This window comes from Sparus aurata, chromosome 18 (assembly GCF_900880675.1).
Source record: "Sparus aurata chromosome 18, fSpaAur1.1, whole genome shotgun sequence".
NCBI classification, from domain to species: Eukaryota; Metazoa; Chordata; class Actinopteri; order Spariformes; family Sparidae; genus Sparus; species Sparus aurata.
In genome coordinates this window covers 22,229,529-22,252,420 of record NC_044204.1, presented here as the reverse complement: position 1 = coordinate 22,252,420, position 22,892 = coordinate 22,229,529, and the positions used below count along the sequence as shown (strand labels likewise).

The 22,892-nt window shown below is 42.3% G+C and overlaps 1 protein-coding gene and 1 long non-coding RNA gene across 3 annotated transcripts; one reads left to right on the top strand and one right to left on the bottom strand.

Moving 5' to 3' along the window:
* The first annotated feature begins 2,530 nt into the window (after positions 1-2,530).
* Positions 2,531-21,990, top strand: sh3rf2 (SH3 domain containing ring finger 2). 2 transcript variants are annotated; one of them, XM_030397157.1, is made up of 12 exons: positions 2,531-2,839; positions 3,142-3,574; positions 6,915-7,034; positions 7,080-7,211; positions 8,916-9,011; positions 10,103-10,504; positions 18,839-18,960; positions 19,147-19,317; positions 19,549-19,823; positions 19,922-20,229; positions 20,938-21,242; positions 21,379-21,990. In XM_030397157.1, exons 2-12 carry the CDS (start codon positions 3,143-3,145, stop codon positions 21,557-21,559), a joined length of 2,544 nt encoding a protein of 847 aa, XP_030253017.1. In that variant the 5' UTR covers positions 2,531-2,839; position 3,142; the 3' UTR covers positions 21,560-21,990. The 2 variants fall into 2 exon arrangements, with proteins under 2 accessions (XP_030253017.1, XP_030253016.1); XM_030397156.1 differs by having other exon boundaries at positions 6,915-7,211.
* LOC115569196 (uncharacterized) lies at positions 18,858-20,939 on the bottom strand. Its single transcript, XR_003981519.1, has 3 exons — positions 20,417-20,939; positions 20,009-20,200; positions 18,858-18,968 (listed from the first exon to the last, which is right to left on the bottom strand). It is a non-coding gene; the product is annotated as an uncharacterized LOC115569196 (long non-coding RNA).
* Positions 21,991-22,892: the final 902 nt, after the last annotated feature.

Sequence of the window (22,892 nt, the reverse complement as noted above, 5' to 3'; positions counted from 1 at the left end):
AACGACATGATGGGCCAAGATGTCACTCCTGTGTCTTCTGGCAAGGCTGACGGGCATGTTGCTTCTTCTTTAGGCTGCTCGAAAAAGGCATATACACGTATACACTTTGACTCTGATGTAAAATATTGAAATATACCTCAGTAATGGCTCCAAACCGAACAGGAGAACCCCACAATTCAAAACAATTTTTGCTGTTCCCAGCCGAAAAATAAATGAAAACGTCCCTGAGCCAAACCTCATTTAGGCAATGACTGAAACAATGTCAGAGCAGCCATAATAAGCTCCTGCATACGTAGGTAGGGGAGCAACTTAGAGAGCTACCCAGAAGTAAGAAAAGAGGTTGTTTCATTTATTTATCAAATATGAAATATTTATAGGATTCAATCTGCTGGCAGAGGAGGACCCGGCAGAACAAACTGTGGGTGGAAGGACCGCAAAGTTGCTTCATGGATGGATGTTAATTAAAGCATCTGGTGGAGGACTGCCTGCTGCCCTGCATACATTTTTCCTCCTAAATTGCATTCCCAGGCTCTTAGGCGGGCATGTCTGAGTCAGCTGACACTGCGGGCCATTAACATATCGCCCTGGACCTTGTCTGTGAGATGTTGGGAGTGGACTGCTCACCTGCACAAAAGGTGAGGTGTCTGCATACACCCACACACACACGCACACACACACACACACACACACACACACACACACACACACACACACACTGCAGGCGTTTATCCAAAAACACTGCAGATGTTCCGGTTGGAGCGGTCTGACTGGAGTGCTGTGTTTCTCCTCCAAACACACACCTCACATGTTGATTTTGTGTGAGAAAGCTGCCATTTACGGATGTCAGTCAATACATGATTCAGAAAAAGAAAACAACTAAAGTGAGTCACCTGATCAGCACCTGGGACCTGCTGCAAACCACGACGGCGACAAAGTTTTGGCCGCAGGATTAGTTCCATCTGAAAGGGAGAAGTTAATTACGTGGCTGTGATGCACCCAAAGTGCTGTTCGATTTGTGCTTAATCCTCATCAAACCGCTGCACAAGGATTATGCATCTTGACTGGCACCTTGTTCAAATTAAACTGCTGAAACACTTCAGCATACACTGTGAGGAACATCTGCACATACACCACAGTCAAGTGATCAAACAAAGCCGCAGAAGACAGACAAGGGGGAGAAAGGGACCCACAAAAAACAAAACCAGAGGGAAAAGGCAATGCTGAGACGGATCACATTCAATGAGTTAGCAGCCCTCTCTGAGTAAGACAGCATATTAAATAAAACATGAAAGCGGGAGGAGAAGGCACTCCTCCTTATACAGCAACTTGTGACAAGCCATGATATTCTGAGAGACAGCACACCAAGCTCAGAGCCATCCCCGGGGACACCCTTCCCTCTCCATCAGATAGACTATACATCAGAACCATCAAACATGGGCCCACTTCCCACAACATCTCCTCAGTCGAGGCCAGACTGACCGTCGGGCTGTAAGCAGCTGACAAGCACTTATGCACTGACTTCCTCTGAGCAGCAAAGCAAACTGTCTCCTCGCAAGACAGAAGATCCATCACTCACAGATTGGAGCCAACATGGAGTCTCAATCCAGAAAACACAACACAGTCCAAAATCAAGTCCTGTTTAGGCTCCGCTTCACCCCCGCCAGAGCCATTACACTGAGAGAGGGCCTGAGAGGAAGGGCCTGTATCAACTTTGATATGAAGATGTAAATAAGTCATGGCTAATCTCCCCTCTCTTCCCCCCCTCTCTCTCTCTGCCTCTCTTTTCTGTTGCTCTCACTCTCTCTGTAAAAGCCTTATGCACATTTTTAGAATTCCCGAGTTCTGCTGACGTGAAGAAAGAGATGAAAGATTCATGCTTGTTTAAAAAATTCAAACAGATGTCCTGAACTTTCGCTACACAGCCAATGTGGATACATTATTTAGCCTCGTAAAGGGAATTTGTGCAATTTGGACAGTGCAAATAAAATAATAAATGAAGACTCTCATTATGACTTATCATCTCCGGCAATAACTGTGACTGCTCTGCACGACCAGGAATACAATCACAAATATCCAAGGAGGATGTTTTTTTACTTGATTTTCTCTTCCTCGGTTCTTCTGCAGCTGGACTGATGTGTGGACTGTGCTGGCTTCTTGTAGGAGAAGCTGCAGAGCTGGTCAGTGAATGCACCAGCAGAGGGAGACCATGTCACATGACAGTGCTGTAAACACCTCTGTGGTTTTATTTTCCCCCCTTGTTCCCCCACACGTTTTAATCAGCAAAAGTGATAATAATTATAGAAATAAAGAGACAAATAAATATCCCTAAACCTTCATTGGGCTGCATTCAGGAGCACGATGGAACAGTTTTAATGTATTTTTAAAAAATATTTATACTTAACTGTTGTATTAAAATGCACAACATTTTATTATTGTTTGACTCGCGTGTGTTATTTATTTATTTTTTTAATGAATTTACTGGATCTTCCGGTCATTAAGGTAACGAGGCTGTACGTGTGAGAGCTGATCAGCTGTGAAGGGTTAAACTCCGACATGACACTGAAACCCGACACATTTCCTGATGAATCGTCCCTGTTGAGCTGGAGACTTTGCTTTATACTTCATGTCGACAGGTGATCTTCATGTCGTCACAACATCTTTATTTTTTTTTTTTTGGCACGAGCTGTCCAGTGACACCAACGTAGTGCACGCGCACTGCCCTGCTCTCGCTGCTTCGCACCTTCCCGTCCTCAGCGCACTGCGTCATGGCGGCAGCGGCCGCGAAGTTACGCGTTCCCTAACCGGAGTTTGAGGACTATCACCCCGGCAGTCAGCACATGTAAGTGTTTTTATGCCTCTGCACTTTGTGTTACTGGGATAAATGTGGGAAGATTTCGAGTTCCGCGGATATTTCGTGTCGCTGTCTTACCTGTTCAGCCAGGTGAGCTGACATGACACCTGTAAGCAGCGTTTACCACAAAGCGCCTGTTCTTAGTCGTTCCACGTCATGAAACTCTCCGAAGTCTTGACTGTGTAGGGAGTCTTGTTGTTATACAGTAGAGGAGGACTTTGGTGAGTAGTGTTGTAACTCTTTCATTGTTTGATTTCACTGAATCAGCTTCTCATTGTTTTCCCTCCCAGTATGGTGGATTACAGCGTCTCAGGTGTGCCAGAGGCCCTGCTCCCTAACCGAGCTGGCCCCGTTCACATGAAGGAGCAGGCTCTCATGGCCTTGCTGGAGTGTCCTCTGTGCTCCAAGCGGCTGGATGCGTCGGCCAAGGTCCTGCCCTGCCAGCACACTTTCTGTATGTCCTGCCTGCAGAGACAGGAGGCAGCCCTGTCCCAGCTGCTGTGCCCAGAGTGTCGCACCCCCGTCCCAGCCAGGACTGTGGAGGAGCTTCCTACGAACCCCTTGCTGGTGCGGCTCCTGGAGGGGATCCAGAGCTCGCCGAGGCCCAGCAGGGACAGACAGACAGCCCGCTACTCACTGCCCTTGGCCAGAGGCGACTTGACAGTTTGGGAGGGCCAGCAGCAGCAGGAGGGTCAATACAGGGAGAAGCAAGGGTACTATGAGGTCAGTGCACAACCGGGGCCTAATCCTCTGCATCCATGAGAAGCAGTACTGGACTTTATTGCTTAATTTTTGGGGCTTATGACATCTTTTGTCAAACGGCAGCCGGGTGAACAGACTATGGCTGGGTTGGTGTTGTCTGTAGTCTCCTTTGGTCTTTGTGCAGACATCTCACTGATGCTCTGTAGATGGCCACCGTGAACCTCTGTAGATAATTGTGCATAATCTGGCAAATTTAATTAAAAAAAACCTCCAATATCTTTATCACACTGAAGCAAAAGCCATATAAAATGCAATCTGGGCGTAAATCAGTCCTGCTCGTTGATTTGTAACATTGCCCACAATGGTCACATGTTAAAGGGGACCTATGATAGTTTCACTGTTATCAACAGAATAAATGACACAAGTACAAGCAGTAAATTTGCAACAGTTGATGAATTTGCATGCCTCATGGTATTTATTATCTTCTCACCTACGATGTGTCACTGATTTTTCTCCTTATCACTACTGAAAAACTTACTCACCACTGTTTTTTCACAAAATTTAGGTGGGATTTTTTTCAACTGTGCGTGTGCGTCAGTGATGAGATCTCAGACCTGTGTGAGTGGCGCCTGTCGTTGCTCCGCAGAGGCAGCGGATGATTTGCTTTTCACATCATAGACAGCAAATGAGAGCTCGATAGTTCTTCAACCTGACGTTACCTGAGTGAGGAGAGCTCTGTCATAACTTTAAACTCCTACTATACATGTAGGACATATAAAGATAGATTATGTTATGCAGAGGATGAATATCTCAAACTGATACAGGAGTGTAGCAGATAATTTGATGGTAACGGATGATGAAGTTTAATTGATGGCAACGGACAGGATTAAAGGACCTATTTGTTAGAAAAAATGTGTCATTCGAACTGTCCTTCAAGCTCAAAGCGTCAGTTTTCGACAAGTTTTGAAACCCAGGGCGTCACAAATGTGAAGTTGTAATCATGACCTGCCAGGGGACTGCAGATGTAAATAACCTCTAAGGTAACTCTGGCACAGTGCATCAAATAGCAACATTTATGTTTAATATTGTGCACGATCTCTCTACAAATAAAATGAATTAAATCAATTTTTTAGTGTGTTGGGAATGAGACTCAAAAATCAACTTTTGTTACAAACAGACCTTTTAAAACAAACCAAATTGTTAATTTATAACATAAGAGACTCACAGATTTGAAAAATGCTCCTGTATTTGATGTCTTTACACTGAATCATACCATGACTAAGGCTTATTATTACTGTTCAGTATTAGTGTTTGAGCCTGCTCGTACCTGCCATTAAAATAAGTCTTGGGTGCTCCGAACACAAGTTAACAGCTCCAAGTCTGTCAGTTCAGGACTGGCATTAGAGTGCATCTCGATGCTTCTCGAGTGACAACTCATCATCAGATCTCACTTCCCTCTTTGCAGAATGTAGAAAAAGGCCCAGATAATTAAGAGTTTGTCAAAGGCAGTGATTCACAGTGACAAGAAGGCACAGTGAATGATGAAACTGCGAGATTGACTAGAGTTACTAGTTTAATGGCGAAAATCAGTTGCAGTGATCAAACACAGTCACAAAGACATAAAGTGGAGGCAGGACATTTTACAGTTCAACAATAAACTTTATTGTCTAACATGATCGCAGTGAACTGAAAGAGTAAGCTTCACTCTGGATATAATAATTATACATTACCCCAAGCATCTTTTTCTGCATTATAATCTGCAAAAAGAGAGTTTTCATATGAGCGCATATCGGACACCATCTATGCCGATGCCAATGTGTCTGGGACAGACCGATACCCGCATTAAGATAAAATCGGCCAACTGAAACATCGGTTAGGCCTCTCATACATGTGCTGATCAGATCACCATTGTGGTCACTCGGGGGTTGATTTCACTTGTATTCAGAGCCGATTAAACAGGGTTTTAATAGCCCAAGGGTTATGTTAATGTCAAGTACAGACAGGCTCAGTGTTTCACATTTGTTTATTTGTTTTTAAAATTGGCTAAAGGTCAAATGAGACACAGTTTTTATATTTAAAACGTTAAGACTGTTCTGTAAAATGTATTTTAAAAAACAAACAATGGTTGTATTCTCGTTTTTATTTTCAGGATGTAAAGGAGTTACAGTAGTGAGTGCGTGCTGCATGATTAAAAACCGTCCGTCTGTACAAAGCATGTCTGTTTAACACATCTGTTAGCTAATTCAAACTCAACAGAGATCTGAGATCACAAGTCAGCAAGTCATCAGATTTCATTTGATGCTGATCATTTAATTCTCAGAGGAGATGAGAAAACACAAAGATCTGCCTTCTCAGAAGTCCTGTGTTCGAACCCTTCAGAGCGTCTCAGGGTTCACTTGAGATCTGGAGCTCGAGTTCAGCCAGAGTTCGAATTGCTCAGCCAAGATCATGAGCTTGAGTTTCTGATCATTTTTAACACGGAGTTCAGAAACCTTCAGTTCAGACAATGTAAGATGCTTAAATTCTTCCACCATCGTCCTTTCACGAAGGCCGCGTGTCTCAGTAGTTAAATTCAGTGTTTTTATCTCAAAAGGAGCAAGCACATAGTTTGTCTGCAGATATGTTTATGTGGAGGAACCTGATAAAAATCCAGTGTAGAAATGATTTACTGCGCAGGAAATTCACTCCAAGAGACACTTATCTGCAAAATGATTGGTGTCCTGTAACTATGAGATAAATTACATATGAATTTTTGTTTTGTGTTTTTTTTTTTTAATTACAACTGTCCCAATCTAGTATGGTAATGACTGCATTTACAGATTGTCAACTTCATGATGAAATTATAAAAGTTTTTACTAATGCTGTATTAGACATAAAGCCTGATAATCACTGAAAAAGTGTAACTGAAAAAAAAAGACATTTACGGTAAAGCTTGAGTCGTTACTTGATATCATCTTAAAATGGAAAAAGGAAGTCTCTTATGAAACATATCTTCATATCGTGATAAGAAAATCACACCACATCATCTGTGTCTGCTCAGCAAAAAAATCGGATGAAAAGCAGAGGTTTGTAACTTTGCTCACTCGTCAACAAATGTCCTGACACCAGAATGTGTTGGGCTACTTGTGCCTGTATGATATGTCGAAGTGGGGCCTTTTACAGCTGTTATTTCCTGTCTTGTTAACCAGCGACAACTGCAAAGTGCCTGGTCACAGTTTGTCACAGGACAAAATAAATAGCTTCAGTGCAGCCTAGATGGTTTTTTATGCCCCCAGATTGTTAAAGACATTGATTTTACCATCATCATGTCAATTAAATCTATATTTTCTTCGGGCTGATATGTGATTTTCCTTCCCTTCAGCTTGCTCTCAGAGCTGCGATGCGCAACCAAAAAGGTGATTCGTCAGGAGAGCTGTTGCACAAGAGTGGGAACGGTATCGCCCTGAAACACAAAGCGGATGAGAGCTGGCACCACGGAAACGCCGGTGACGGTAGCGGTACGTCTGTCACTGCCAGCACGCTGCAGGCCGTCAGCCAGATGCCTCATTTGCAGCCCCTCCAGCAGTCCCAACCTTCGGCTCTCTGCAGGGCCCTGTACGACTTCAACCCCGAAGAGATGAATCTAGAAGACAGCAAATGTTGTCTCAGCTTCCTCAAGGTCTGACTGTCAAACTACTGACTTAACACAGCAGGAAAAGCTTATCACACTTGATCGTTTTCCTACTCTGAAATGAATGTACTCTTAAGAGTAACCCTTAGGAAATAAAACATTCACATTCAGGGGGAGAGGACCTCCTTAAAGGTCCCATATGTAGAAAGTGAGATATCCATGTCTTTATTTAAATGTACTACATAAATACTTTGAAAATACCAAAATGCTCAATCCACAGAGAAAGCCTGTATTCAGAAACTGTGCCTTTTAAACAAGCTGTCATGACTTCTGTAAGGTTGTGATGTCACAGCTATACAGTCACTGTCCTGAGCCACGCCCCCAACAAGTCCGTGGTTACAAAAACAAAAGCACCGGCAGAGCTGAGATATGTGGAAACACAATCAGCAGGGCTGCTCAGGCTTGTTAGAGCTGACCAATCAGAACAGACTCTTCTGGGGGGGGGGGGGGGGGGGGGGATTAAACAGATGAGAGCTAAACCAGAGCATTCAGACAGAAGGTGATTAGAGGACATAAATTGACATGTTTTTGAATGAGACAGACTTCAACACAAGTTTAACTTCATTTTGTTTTCTCAGTTCTGGTCACTTCTTTGATTTAGATATTTTTTCTCAAATATTTAATGGCCATTTCAGACTTTATTACAAAACGTTTTATTTATTTGTTGTTGTAAATGACCTTCACGACGTTCATGGGATTCACTGATTAAAGGAAAAATAGCGAATATTTAATTTCTCTCACTATCGATTATTCAACCAGTCTGTGTTAGCACAGATTTTTGTGAAAAACATCTATTCCAAATAACCAGAGACAAAAATCAAAATTGTTGCAGATTATTTTCCTGTCAATTGACTAAACAATTAATCGACTGATTGTTGGAACTCTAAGATATTTACTCTTTTACTGATTGGCAGTTTAATGCATTCTAGTTCTTCTAGTTTCTGTTAATTTCATCATAAATTATGACTTTCTGGATGCTGTCCGACCAGTTGGAGAATGTTAAGACATCACTTTAGATATAAATAACGTAGGTATTCACTGAAACATACTTGATACATCCCTCACTTCTGAAAACAACCCTTGGCTGCCTTTTTAATGATATTAATCAAATATCTGACATCCTCTTCAGTTCAGCGCATTAGCTTGACTGCTCCCATGTTAGAAAGACGTCGACTTGACACATTCAGCATCACACTGGTGTAGCTTTTTGGACATGAACTTGTAATAGTCCGTGATTATGTCTTGCAGAGGTAGCTCCTACGGATACATAATGGTCATTGCTTTTTGTTACTTTCACTGCTTTGAGAGACCTTTTGTAGCCTGAGGCTCAGACCTCTGCTGCACTGCTTGTTACTTGCCCTGAAGGATTTCTGAGGCAGTTATATAAGGGCCTCAGTACTTGTGTGTTGTCCATTAAAGCACACTTGCGCTTGACGTTCTTTTTTTTTAATGCAGATGGTCAAATGGTTTTTAGAGCAGGGGCTGGCCGCTGAAAGGACGCGGCCCGCAGACACAAATGGAGTTGAAGTCACATGCTGCAGGAGAAACTCAGAGCTCGGAGAGTTTCTGAGCTGAGTGCTCAGTCTCCAGGGCGAACACACTCCGGCACCCTGGCATCCTGTGTTATTCCTTATGTGCCGCTTATCTTTTCACCACTTCCATTAAGTACAGTTACTTATTCCTGGTTTACAGGGAGACATCCTCACTGTCCTCAGACGCGTGGATGAACACTGGATCGAAGCCAGGCTAGGGGAGAAAGTTGGAGTTTGCCCTCTGCAGTTTACAGAGGTGAGTTCTTCTCAGTCCTCTCCTTCTATCTTCGCTTCCTTCATTTTTTTGAATGTGGGTCGTGGCCTTTTCAGCGTGATCAAGGTTGACACCTGCCGTTTGGCACTTTGGTCTGATGGAGTAGCTTGTGTAATGAATTGAACCATAGATGTCGTCGCTGGATGTCATTAATTCCAGGTCACTGCCCGGGCGCTACCTTGATTTTCATTCAAATCTTTGATTCATCCGTAAATGTCACTCCTGCGCTGCAATGTGCTGAGGCAGAGGGCTAATCTGTGGAGCCCTGCTGTGTCTGCAGCTGCTCATTAGTGTGTGACTATGTGGCTTACTCAGGTTTGCAGTCCCTGCTTGGCTCGCTGACTGTCATTTGTTTTCGTCTGTACTTTCTGCCTCCAGGAATTAACTTCATCCATGCCGGGGGAGAATGTTTTTTGTCCCCGCAGTGGGGTTAATGTGGTGCCTCAGTCAGTTCTTGTTTACTTCCCTTACTTGTCATCTGTATTTTCTGCAGTTTTCCCTAAATATTTGTCTTGCGTCTCCTGTCCACCCATGTCCTCTCCTCGAGCCCCGCCTCAGCTGTGCTCTTCATCTTTCTCTACCTCTGTACTCTGTTCGTTCATCATCCTCTTTTCTCCTCTCCCCTCTCCTTTCCGAGCCTGCCTCTCCTCGTGTCGTGCAGCCAGGCGTAAAGACACAGTAATGCTTTCTCTGCTTGGGTGGCATAACGGCACATCACTGTGGGGAGTGAAAGCATTAACCCTGCCATGTCTGTCTGTCTGCCTGCTGTCTGTGCAGCTCCTCTCTCAGCACCAGTCAACTCTGGCCGGCTTATTGGCTGGTGCTTATGCTCCTGTCTGCCTGCCACCCTGCCTGCCTGTCCAACAAGTTGTAGGGGTGAGCGGAGTAGTGATAAGTGGGTGTATTTAGACAGCCGTTTCGCTGATCAGCAGGAGCAGAGGTTGACAGGCGTTAGTAGCAGGTAGGAGCCAGTTTGCAGAGGATTTTTCTTGACTGAGGATTGACTGTTCTTTGTGTTGGGACTTATCCCGATTTCCTCTGTGGTTTCTCTTTCATGTTTTCATCTGTTTCAGCCAAACACAGTGGCTGCCAAACTGCTAGAGGGGAAGAATCGGAAGGGGAGTGACTCAGCAGAATCTCACCATCGGACAGGGAGTGGGGACAAAGACAAGGCCACTGACGCATCCGGCAGGACAACCCATTTCGGAGTCCCTCAAGTCCCAACAAAGACACCCACCACCAATGCTTTGCCCCTTTCTAGCCAGCGAAAACAGCCGGCAGCCAGCAGCAACAACTTTTATCAGATTGCCAAAGGAGACACAACCAACATCCGCACCATCAACAGTTTCAACCATCAGGGTCCGTCACACCGCCTCACTGCGCCTCCTGCCGCCCGTGGCCTCTCTCACTCCTCCAGAGTGAACTCCCAGCGAGTTAAACGCCACTCTGATACCATACACAGACACCTGTTACAGGTGAGTCACGTGCCAACAGATCTGCCTTTACGCATGCTGCACTGATATTTAAAGTGCATTTATTTGCAATGCCAAAAGGAAATGCAAGTTGTTGTCACTTTATGCTAAGAAAAATATTTATTAAGTGCAGTGTTGAGGAGAAGCCCAGGATTCCCAGTGCCCGAGGAGAGAAGGGGCTTTGTAGTCTGGTGGCACGGCTGGGTGAACAGATCGTGGCAGAAAGTTATCCGAGTCTCCTTTCTCATAATCTTAGAGCATGTTTTGTTTTTTTGTGCCTGGTGCTTTGTTTTGATAGAAAACATGTGGCTAATGTGAGATAATTGATGTTTTTGTTTGAGTCACGGAGGGATCAGGTTGTTCTCAGGGGTACAGGGAGTAAACCATGACACCAAGCTTAAGGAATGAATGAGAGCAAGGCGTCGCCCTTGTTGTTTGACGATATGTGATTAAGTGGCTCTAATTAAGACAACGCAGATGTGGAAACAGCCGAGATTTGAAAGGTGGTGAGTGGACCGAAAGTCTGAAAATCTTGAGTCCTGGGACAAACGCCAGCATCTCTTACCCGATGGGAATAACAGTCTAACTGTGTGTGTGGGTGTGTGTCCTTGTTCTTTGTGCAGCTTGAGTTGTGTAAATGTCTTATTATTCCTGAAAAGCAAAATAGAATAGCCGGAGAGAAAAGAGGAAGTCTTTTGGATTTGAATTTAACGTTTCATAGAATGACACCGCTGAAAAACCGAGCTCACCGTTACTTCATTGTTTAAGTGCAATGGTCACAAGACAGCAGCCCGTTGTTTCTTGAGGCAACATTTAAGTTTTAAGCCATCAGGAAGAATTGCTCTTCCACTCATTTTATGTGACCATCGTGATATCTGCTGCGTATTTTATACCGCCTGTATCTCACGGATGGACGATGAGCATCCCTGTGAGACAATTTTGGATTATTTTGAGGCATTTTATATCTTTGAAGATGTCTTTAAATAACCATCAAAAGCAGCATGACAGAAACGAATGGCAAAAAAATACCTTTACCTGAAGGTTTTGATGGATACATTTAATATCTGCAATTTTATATATATATATATATATATATATATATATATATATATATATATATATATATATATATATATATATATTTACACACACACAGCTGGACACGATGTCATTCATTTGCATCAGAAACAATGTAAGACTGCTGTGACTACCGGTCAGTGCCTAAAAGCAGTGCCAACATAAAAGCTTGCAGTGTTTAATAATATAACCTGCTGCCAAGTGCTCTGCCCCCCCCCACGACAATGATTTCCTTTGATTTCTCTACCCTGCAATTATACACGTTGGAGCATAAAAATGCGAAACCCACATGCAGGTTGAAGAAAAACCGGGAGAGGAAGGGAGGAGATGTGAGAACAAGATCCAAAAAACAGGAAATAAGGTGAGGTAGGAAGAGGAAAAGGGTGAGTGGAAATACTGGAAAACTAAAAGAAAGAAAGAACCAGAAAACAAAATGTATGAGCTGCGAAAAGGCTAAAGCACAAGACGTAGGAAGAAGGAGGAGGAAAAATGAGAGATGGATGTAGAGAGTGGGAGGCTTGGATAGTCCCTCAGTGTGTCTGCTTATCTCTCTCATGCTGATGATGATGAGTCACTGGCGAAGTTGGTTACATAACAGACCCCTCTCTCCCCCTGCCTTCAAACTCCTTCCTCTTCACTAAGCAGGTAACACTCATTCTCACATCGGTGGGCCAGTAATAGCAGACAGGCCACGCACTTCCCTTTTTTTAAAGGAGCGCAGGGGCTCCGTCCCTCAAGCCGCGGCTGAGCTCCCGGCTGACCGAGCCAGCATGTGAGCTATTCTAAGTGCTGCATCCCATCAGCCCTCACCTCTGGCTCCGCTGCCTCGCAGAGAGATGCCGCTTCCCACCAACTGTGGATGAAATAATGCATATTACTGTGAATATTGGCATCATTATGTAAGAGAGGTGATGGAGATGAGCCAAAAGCAAAAAACCCCACCTTAGAATAAAACAAAGAAAAGGTTCGATTCCATATCATACTTCACTGGTACACTGCAACACTTGATGTCAGTGTTATGAAAAGCTTGAAGGTCCAATATGTAGGATTTTAAAAGGATCTGTTGTCAGAAATTGAATGTGATATTCATAATTGTGTTTTTGTGACTGTGAAACTAAGAATCATTGTTATCTTGTTAGAATGAGTTTTATATCCACCTTATTCCAAGCAGCCATAATACCTTGTTTGAATTATGGGCACGACTTCCGGTGTGTCCCGTCCCGTAGCCACTCGGTGACAGAATACTAATCCTTGTTCTTCGACCAGTTAGTGCGGCGTATCATTCATGGTGGAAGATCTAGGTTAGCGACTATTTTGAGTGAATAACGCTATTATTGCTTAGCCCACTAAGTTAACTCTTCTAAAGACGACTTTGTAATTAACGTTAATTCCGTGAAACACAGCCTTCCCAGAAGTCAAACCAAGATAAACCAAACACGGGCTGGAGAGACAGTCTTTTGGGTCTTTCAAGTTTATTGCCCACTGTAGGGGGGAAGGTGCGATGAGGGGTACACAGTTGTGTTCAATCTGCAATCTCAAGACCAGATGACACTAAATCCTACGCACTGGTCCTTTAATCATTATTATTAACCTTTAAAACCTGTGAAGTGACTAAATTCGAGCGGGAATTATAAGATGATTAATTGATAAGTCAATTTTCAGAAAATGAATCAGCGGTTATTCTGATAATTAGTCAGTAAGTCAGCAGGTTTATTTAAATTGCAAATCACAAGAAACACAATGTGTTTTCCAGTAAGAGAAAACAACAAGGCAACAAACCAAAAATAAAACAACTTGAGGATAAAAGTACAGTAAAGCATAGAAATTAATACAAACAAAAACACATCTAAACAGGTGGCTCTTGTGAAGCCTTTAAAAGGTGCATAGTATTTTGGCAGAGCACATTACAACCAACTGAAGATCCCGTGTCTCTTACAACTGCTGCTGCATAACTCTATTGTAGTCAGGTGCCTGACCATGCACAGCAGAAAAAGTCTTGGAGATCACAATAATCTGGAATTAAATTGTGGATCAGATGAGGAGCCAGTGAAGAGAAATCAACACTGGTGACACGAGGACCTGGTCTAAAGCTTAACAGCAGCCTATTGGATCACTCATAAGTAGTCCAGGGATCATAGAGGCTGCGGAAGAGGGCGGGAGGAAATCACGAGTTAATCATTTTTAGTTATTTAATTTAAAAATGCCTTTTGTTCCAGCTTGTCAGCTTTTCAAGCAAATTAAAGATGTCACCTTGGGCTATGGGAAATTGTTCAGGTATTTTCCACAGTTTTCCTTCATTTTACAGGACCAAATGATTAATTGACCGAAATGAAAATGATCCTTGGTTGCAGCCCTATCATATAATTAACTCAGTTTAAACTTTTGAAGTGCCGCTGTCCACCTACACGGGTGTTTCCACCTGCAGTGCCTGATTAGACCTTGGTCAGCCTGTGTGGCAATGTGCAGACTGTGTTTGATCATTTCCTGTTATATAAGATCCTCACCCCAAATAAAATGTTGATCAATCGTCCAATCTATTCAGCTTTTATTTACTCAGCAAAAAGTGTTTCTTTTAAAATGCAGCCCATCTGTGATACTGACAGGACAGCATTTATATGTGAGCCTCAATTTTTTATTAATTTTATGTAAAACAAAACAAAAATATGCAAAGATTCTTTCATGTCAAACTTCTTCACAACCCAAAATAGAGACGCTGAAGAGGTATCTCCACGATTATGCACACGCACAGGGAGAGGAAAAAGGAATACAAGCCATATACCTTTCCTTTGTTGACAGGACATAATTAGACCATCATGGCTTGACATCACTCTTTGCAGGTGTTAATTCATCACGTCACTTGTTACAATTAAGACAAAAGTTAAAGAAACACAAGTTGGTTTTCTTGTATCTCGAGTATTTAGAATATTTGTTAGGCTTGTGAGTGAGTCAGGATCAGGTTGGACAGAAATCTAACCATTGTGTATTGTGTGGTCGATCCTGCACATCTCAACAAGTCTAATGTTTACTACCTAAAGTGGTTTGGCGACTCCAGCAAATTCCAGCCCATCTCCACCCTGCTCCACCCTGACTAAAGATCTAATTAACCAGAGTAACTGAGAAACAGCTGTGAGGGTGTACAGAACTGATGTTGGTAAATAAATTTGGCACTTTTTGGCACAACAGTGTTGTCTTTCTGTGTCCACAACCGTATTTTATATTATTTTCTCAAACACGGAGTTTGGGAGATTTTTTTTATCATGAAATATTGTTGGTTGATTCTTTGTGATGAGTTACAGTGATGGTTACTATAGTTTTCTGATTGTAGGGGGTGTTTTTTTGTGTTTATGCAGGAGTACAACAAGCCGTCTTTGAGCTCTGTACACAGTTTAGACATTTGTTATGGTTACACTCAAGGGGACTTTTGTTCTGATTACTCAGGAACCTGGTCAACAGCTGATGCGTGAAGAGGCTCAGTTTCCTTGGTTTAACCAAACCTGTGGAGACTCGAAATCTTCAAGATTCAAAAAATAAACATTGTGAAAAAAAGATATCTATTACAGCTGCTCTTTTCCCAGCAGCCTATTGCAGGGGATTGTTTTTGATCAATCAGACTGAAGAGGCTGATGATCTGTTTAGATTAGAATAAACAGCCAGTCACATTACTGGTTCTGCACCTTTTGTCTTTATTCACAGACACCGACTGCAGTTATACAATAAAGCAGAGACTGAAATGAAGGAAAAACTGGACTTAAAAGATAACCTGTTAGCAATTATTTTATTTTGAAAAGATGTGGGATAAAATGTGACAATAAACTAGAGACTTATTTTCTAAGAAATAGCCAAAGATGTCTGGATCTGCACCAGAAGGTGATGGGGTCTATTCTGGGCTGGAGCTCATCCTGCATCCAAGTTTTATGGAAATCTGTTAAGTAGTTTTTTGTGTGATCCTGGTGATTAACAACCAAACAGACACGGATGAAAACATTATTTACATCAAACAGTTTTATTTATTTATTTTTTATGTTTTATTGATGTTTTTCATTTTTTAACTCTTTGAGCCTCCATACAAAAACTGCCTTCTTTTTATTATGTGAGACAAAAGGTTGCCGGTAAGCACTCTTGCTGGCAAAAGGCTGCCAAAAAGTGAACATTTTATATTCTGTAAGCTGATTTTATTTACAGCAGCAGAGATTCTGGCTGCAGAAGCCGAGAGACCAACAGTGGACTTTGTCTCTCCATGTAAATATAGCCACTGCTGGGTCACTGCAGCTGGCCATTGCGTGACTGCGGCGCAAGTGAAGCAGGCTCTTTGTATCAGATAAAACCTCAAACCCAGAATAGAAAAAGGGACACAGAGTAATGAAAATGAACTAAATAATATATGAGAAAAAGGTAGATGTCGGGCTTTCTTCTTGTTGCGATGTCGACCATTTTTAATCCAATGGGCATGGCTGCTTTTAGTGTGAATGTCATTTAAATGTCACAAAAGACACAGTCGGAAAGAAACTCTAGATGACGGTGATGCTCGGGCTGTTGTGTCTTCAGGACATTATATCACATCTTCATCTGGCTTTACTTCTGCCTCACAGCACCGCCTTTGACAAGCGAGGCTTGAGTTACAGCAACGGCTGCCTCTTAATTATGACTTCTTTTGTGTTTCTGTAAAGTACAGTGTGAAAGCGTTGCAGCCTAATGGTGAGAGAGCTGTAGGATCCAGGCACATGCTGTATAGAGGGAACCCTAGGCCAACAGGCAGCAATAACACTTCAGTTGAGTGGTAGTGCTGTAAATAGCAGCGAGCCTCTTAAGACGTCACTGGAGAGATAACAGACACTGTGGGGAAAGTGTAACAAAAAGAAAACATTATATGTGGATGATTTGTTTTGTTGGAGGAGAAAATGAAAAGGTAGAGCTCACTGAAAGGCTTTCTTCAGTATTTCTTCAGGATAATTAGGTAATTAGGGATAAATCTTCCCTCTGTGTCATTAGCAGTTGAGAGACACACCTCAGTGTCACTCCCCGTCTCCCAGTCTGTGTCAAGCCTGACTCATTACAAGCCTCTCAGAGTGAAAGAGGTCTGCCAGGTTATTATATTTTTACTGTTGCTGTATTAAACAAAACCAAACATGTATATGCATTGGGGATTTCAGCATTTCAAAAGAAAGTCCTACAGATTATATCTTAAATACAGAAGGGTGACAAATGGATGATGAGTGGATGAATATATCATGTAATTTTCTGTACAGAACACAAGGTTGACGATCGGTTTGATGACTATTAAATCATATTCTATAGGCTTTGCATTCACCAGATCTCAATCTAATTAAACACCAGTGGGGGAGTTTGGAGCGTCATGTTAGACAGCGCTCTCCACCTCCTTCATCAAAAGCACCAAATTGGGATGATTTAGTTTTGATTTAGTTTAGTTTATTTGACATAATGAGAGGGTAGGTTTCCATCTTTTTTAAGTACATCCTTCCCCAGACAATACACAAAGTTCTCAAATCCAAAATACAAAAGTGTATCTGAAGTAAATATATACGGCCTCTAAAATAATTTTTACTTAAGATGACCTGGTAGATCCAGGACTAGATCCCGATCAATATATGCGTTTGCTGATATTGGACAACCACAGATATATTGGTTTCCTAATATATGGTGTCTTAAATGTCCCGGTACAAAACATGTCCTTTTATAGTGATTATAATGCAGATAATCAGATTTGGGTGATTTATAATCATTACATTCCCACTGAAGTTTACTGTTTCAGCGCACTGGTGTCATTTTATACAATAAGGTTTGTTAGTTACATATCTTTGTCATTAGCGTTTGAGAATCACACTGGAGGTATCACTGCAAAAATGTGTTTATCAGCCTGTAAATCAAAATCAGAATCTTTAACTCCTTCATATCTGAATCGGCCTCGGCCACAAAAAACGAGTATCGGTCGACTCTAGTCTCGCCTGAAATATCTCTGTAACAATGAGGTGGATTAACCTGAAATTCTGACAGGATGAATGCTAAGATCTTTGCTAAATTTTTTTCTAGCACCACCAACATCTTCAGTGAATTGCTATGAAATCTGGTAAAACACTCATGTCTCACACATTAATTACAATAACTTTGATGATCCTGACTTTTCATCATCGTCTGGTCTCATTTTTAGTTTGTCCAGTACTTTTGGTGTACAAGCAAAGAACCAATGACATTCCCACCAACCTTGGCTGTACTTTGTTTTGTGCTAATCAGCAAGTGTTAGCTTGCTTACATGCTTCACTAAGACAGCAAACAGGGTAAACATTATACCCATTAATCAGCACGTTAGCATTGTCTTTGTGAGCATGTTAGCTTGCCAACATTAGCATTGCGCTCAAAGCAATCATGTGCAGAATTCTTGAATTTATTTCCGTTCAAAAACACTCTACTTACGCCTCAGGGGGCATTTTGAGACAAGAAAGTTTGCAAAGAGAAATGACACAGACAATAAATTTACACACACATAAAAAAAAATGTAAGTTTGAAAAATGTAAATGTAAAACTTTAAATACACAAGGATTAAATGTGGTGGTGAGTCCATAGCTGGCTGACAACATCCAACACCACAGAGCCACATCATGTCATCAGTGTCCAAAAATGTCAGAAGTTAATTTAGTCATAGAGGATGTGATGAGTCATTGTTAATCTTCTATGCTTACTAATAATGGAAGTTGGTGGTATTGGTTGGCAGTCTAAAGAGGAATTCAAGGAACAAATTCTTAGTCATGTCTACACCAACTCAGATAGACGTCTTTTTAAAAAAAAAAAAAAAAAAAAGTTTGTTCAATCTTATCTGCTTTTTGATGTTCTCAGTATTAAGCTGTACTTTGAATATAAGTTGTTTTGACAATATGACAATAACACCTTGACTTTGGTTGTTGTCCTTTTTTACAAGCAACGTAAGCCATGAAATATATATATATTTTTTTAAAACTAAGAGGAGTAAAAGGACAGTATGCACTGATCTACTCCACAGGGGTTTATGTAGGCTATACAGACACCGCTGAGCCTTTTTAACAATAATCTCTCTATTTTCACTAAATATCAACCTGTCACCAAACACAGTTCCCAAGTATTTGCAGGTCTGCACATATTCAACACGTATGCCATGAATGAGTGTTGGGAAAACAGAGCTGCTTGCATGTCTGTAGACTCTTAAAACATTTGCTTTGCATCGCCATTTGCGTTTCATGTGATGATCATTGTGAATCCATCCCTTTACAGAGTGAGAAGACGATGACCAGTGAGACTCCACCCACCATCTCCATGGCCCTGGTGAACCCCCAGATGTCTTCTGCCTCTGCAGACGGCAAAAACTCCTCCACACAGCAGCTCTCCATCAGCGTGTGAGTCACTGTTTTAAACATTATATTAAGGGTATAATGTTAATGTTGGATCACAGGTGCAACATATGAATAGAAAGGAAAAAGAAAAAGACAAAACATTTAACAATCGTTAAAAACGCAGCATCATCTGGAGGTATGTTAGAGAAAGTGTGGTGGTAACATAGGCAAACGCTCTGCGTGTCTCAGGTGTGCCGTGCTGTACTCCTACAAACCACGAAGGCCGGAGGAGCTGGAGCTGAGGAAAGGAGAGATGGTGGGAGTGTACGGAAAGTTCAAAGAAGGCTGGCTGCGTGGGTTATCGCTCAGAACGGGCAAAGTGGGCATTCTGCCCAGCAACTACATCTCGCCTGTGCTCAGGTAAGAAGCTGTGATGCCTGACTGCAGAAAGTGGGAGCAAACTGACATTTGGATTTAGACAGTAATTTCATGTGGGCAGGACAACATGTCAGCATGCGCACATTTAAATAATTCCTGAAATATAACACAGAGGCTGGTGCTTGGTTCAAATAAACTTTTAACTACAGTATAACAAGTAATGTACAACAGGTGCTTCAGCTCGCACTTAAGTGTCTTATTGCCTCACTGCAGAACCTCGGCCAGACTCCTGGAGACCAAGGCAGCTAGTGCGTCCTCACAGTACAACACAGTGACTGCAAAGAAACCCACAGCTGCCAAGAATCCTTCTGTGGTCCTTGCTCTTGATAGGGTAAATGCTGATGGAACGATACACTCAACAGGACACGTCCCATCTGTGCCAAATGGAGCACAGCACACAATGTCATCCACTGGTGCTGGAAAACCGTCCCTCTATGGGGGCGCACAAGGTTGGGACACAGTCAGACGCATCTTCAACCCTCATAGAGGTGAGAGTGAAACATCGACAGCTACCCTCTAACTGTTTGAGTACATTAGAGATGTTGCCGGGTTGTAAGAGAATGTTTTTTTATAAATGTTTTTTCAGGCTCAAACAATTTCTCCCACACGTCCAACATGAACGCCCCGTCCAACTCGCAACATTTTGCACAAGTGCAGGCGTCCGGATACTCACCTGCCCTGCAGAGGAAGAAGAACAGCGGCAGCATCATGTCCAAATCTGGCAGACCACTGGGCTGGATGACTGAGCCAGCAGCGCCCTCTGCTGCTGCAATCTTGAATAACAGGGACTTCACTGTTTCACAGGAGGCAACATTTCAGCATGACAGACAGCCGTCCAATGGGCCTCAATCAATCCTAGTCCGACCTGACTCACACAAGAACAATATAGACAAGGTAATGTCATACACCTGATGTCTTGTGGGAGGCGTGTCTGAAGTTAAGTCTTCTGTGTGCATTGTTGTTTTAAGTCCAGTGTGTAGGACTTGGAAGGATCCATCGGCAGAAATGGAATATTCTATCTATAATTATGTTTCATTGGTGTATAATCATCTGAAAGTACAAATCATTGTGTTTTCATTACCTTAGAATGAGCCCTGTATGTCCACAGAGGGAACGAGTCCTCTTCCACGGAGTCTGCCATGTTGCATCGCCATGTTTTGTGTGTTTTTAGTGCTTACTGTATCGGAGGTTGAGATTAGGGATATTTTGTTGGTTGCGATCTGCTAACTCATCACTAGATGCCACTAAATCCTACACACTTGACCTTTAAAGGGAGAGGTCACCCCGAAATCTAACCTGTAGTGCTATTTATCCATCCAGATTGTTTACGGTGTGCGTTGCCTAGTTTGCCATGGAGATGCCGTCTGTATTCTCTTAAATATAATGGAACTAGATGGCATCTGGTGCTTGAAGTGCCAAAAAATACATTTGAAAAAGTCAACAGCAACGTCTCTTTGTAGAAATCATGACCTGGTTACTCAAATTATGATCAATTGACCTGAAACTCAGCAGCCAACACCAAAACAATCTAAATGGATAAATAGCACCTTCCTGTGATCACTGTTATGCACGTGCCTAACGTTACATATTTTACTTCCCTAGCCAGCAAAGTCAGTGCGGTTCCTCACAGATGAGGACACTCCTCCTCTGAGACCTCGGACCTCTTCCTGGTCATCAGGAAGTCAGGTTCCCTCCAACCACCGCCCTGGCCCCCCGCTGTTAGAGGTGTGGGCCCCATCGCTGACCCTTGGAAGAGACGGACCAGGGATCATACTCAAAGAAGGAAAAGTTCCTATTCTCAGGAAAGGCCCGGAAACAGCCACCATGGATCTGAATTCCAACCCGCAGAAACAGATGCCATCACAGCCATCCCTGTCAGCCATGTCGGCTCAGTTCAGCCCCAGCAGGTACACTTGATTTGTAAGACTCGTTTATCGTTGAGAATGAAGAGCAGATTAATTAACAACTTGAACTTGATTTTTAACAGTCTGGACAAAAATCTGTGGCCTCTTTTCTTTTGCCCCCCCCCCCCCCCCCCCCCAGACACAGGGTGGCCTCCACACATTTAGCCCAGACAGACTCGGAGCTCAGTCTGCTTCAAGGAGAGCTCGTCCTCGTCCATAGACCTCGACCTGACGGACGGGTTCTGGTTACTCAGGAGAGCAGTGGGCAGACGGGCTTATTTCACTGCAGTGTTCTTCAAGCCCTCGAGAGGCTCAGCTGACTGTGTAGTGTGACTGTAGTAGTGTATATTTCTCTATGCCATGTGTTCAAACTGCCAAATGACTTGACTAACCTGCTGAACAACAACGATGCTTGTTGAGGTCCAAAAGGTTAATACTGCCAAATGACAATCCAATGAAGGAAGTGTTTATTTTTTTTCGTCCTGAGTGCATATGAGACTGCGGTTACATTCTCCAGAGGCATATTGTGTGTCCTTTAATGTGTGTGCATGTTTGTTACACATGTACTACTGTAAGACTTTGCACAAAAACCCATCTAATGACTGTTCCTTGTTTAATACCCTTGTTACATGCATTGGTTAGTGCCTTTGTCAAAACCCACAAAGAAAACAAACTATATTAAAGATATTTAGAGAATATACGAGATAAAATATCTGTTCTGCTTATGTGGTAATAAACTATACTTCCAGAATATTAGTAGTTTCGTGTTTTGTTTTAACTAACAACAGTGGTGATGGAGTATGCACATCATTTTCTTGACTCAAAGTAATTATCAGCAACATTTACTTACGAGTATCAAAATTGAAAGTGCTCATGACGCAGGAAATGGTTTTGGATTAATATCACTGTTGCATCAATGTGTGTGTTGCATTTTACTGCTGTAGTTGTCTATGGCTGAGCTTATTTCGACCTATTTAAATATTGTGCGTAGTTTAATCTACAGCAATGCTTTATATTCTGTGACATGATATGTTCGTTGTGCCCCTGTTCATTGAGAGCCGCACATTTCTATACAGCCACCTTAGCTCAGAAAAACAGCCTAGTGACGGTGAATTTTGCAGCTACTCAAATCATATTTTTGAACGTTTATCTATCTAAGAAGTAAGAGAATTTTCTCAACACGTTGGAACGCTTGATCCTTTGGTTTTTCCAGAAAAAAAATAATCCAAATCATCGCATTTAGAGATGCGTGGTTTTCACTTGACAGGAAGGTAATGGCAAATAAAAAATAATCACTTCATATTATGTTATGTCCTGCATGTGAAAACCTATTCTGGGGCTTCAGCCAGCATCAAAACTGGATTAGCTACAACCCCACCCAAAGCCACACTACTCCACTTGACTTGCGGTCAATCTGTGATCTACATAACCTCAAGTATTTCTTTGAGACTTCTCTATTGCAATGAGTTGCTACTTGTCTGGCGGCATATAATCTACACCAGATATATCTGCAATAAACTAATACCTGCTCGGCCATAGGTGTCGTAGTGACACATCCTCCTCACTGTTGTCAGAAATAGATTTTTTTTCAAAAGCACAATTTGTTGAAAACAGTTCTGAAACTAATCTCACACTGAGTAACGTTAACTAACA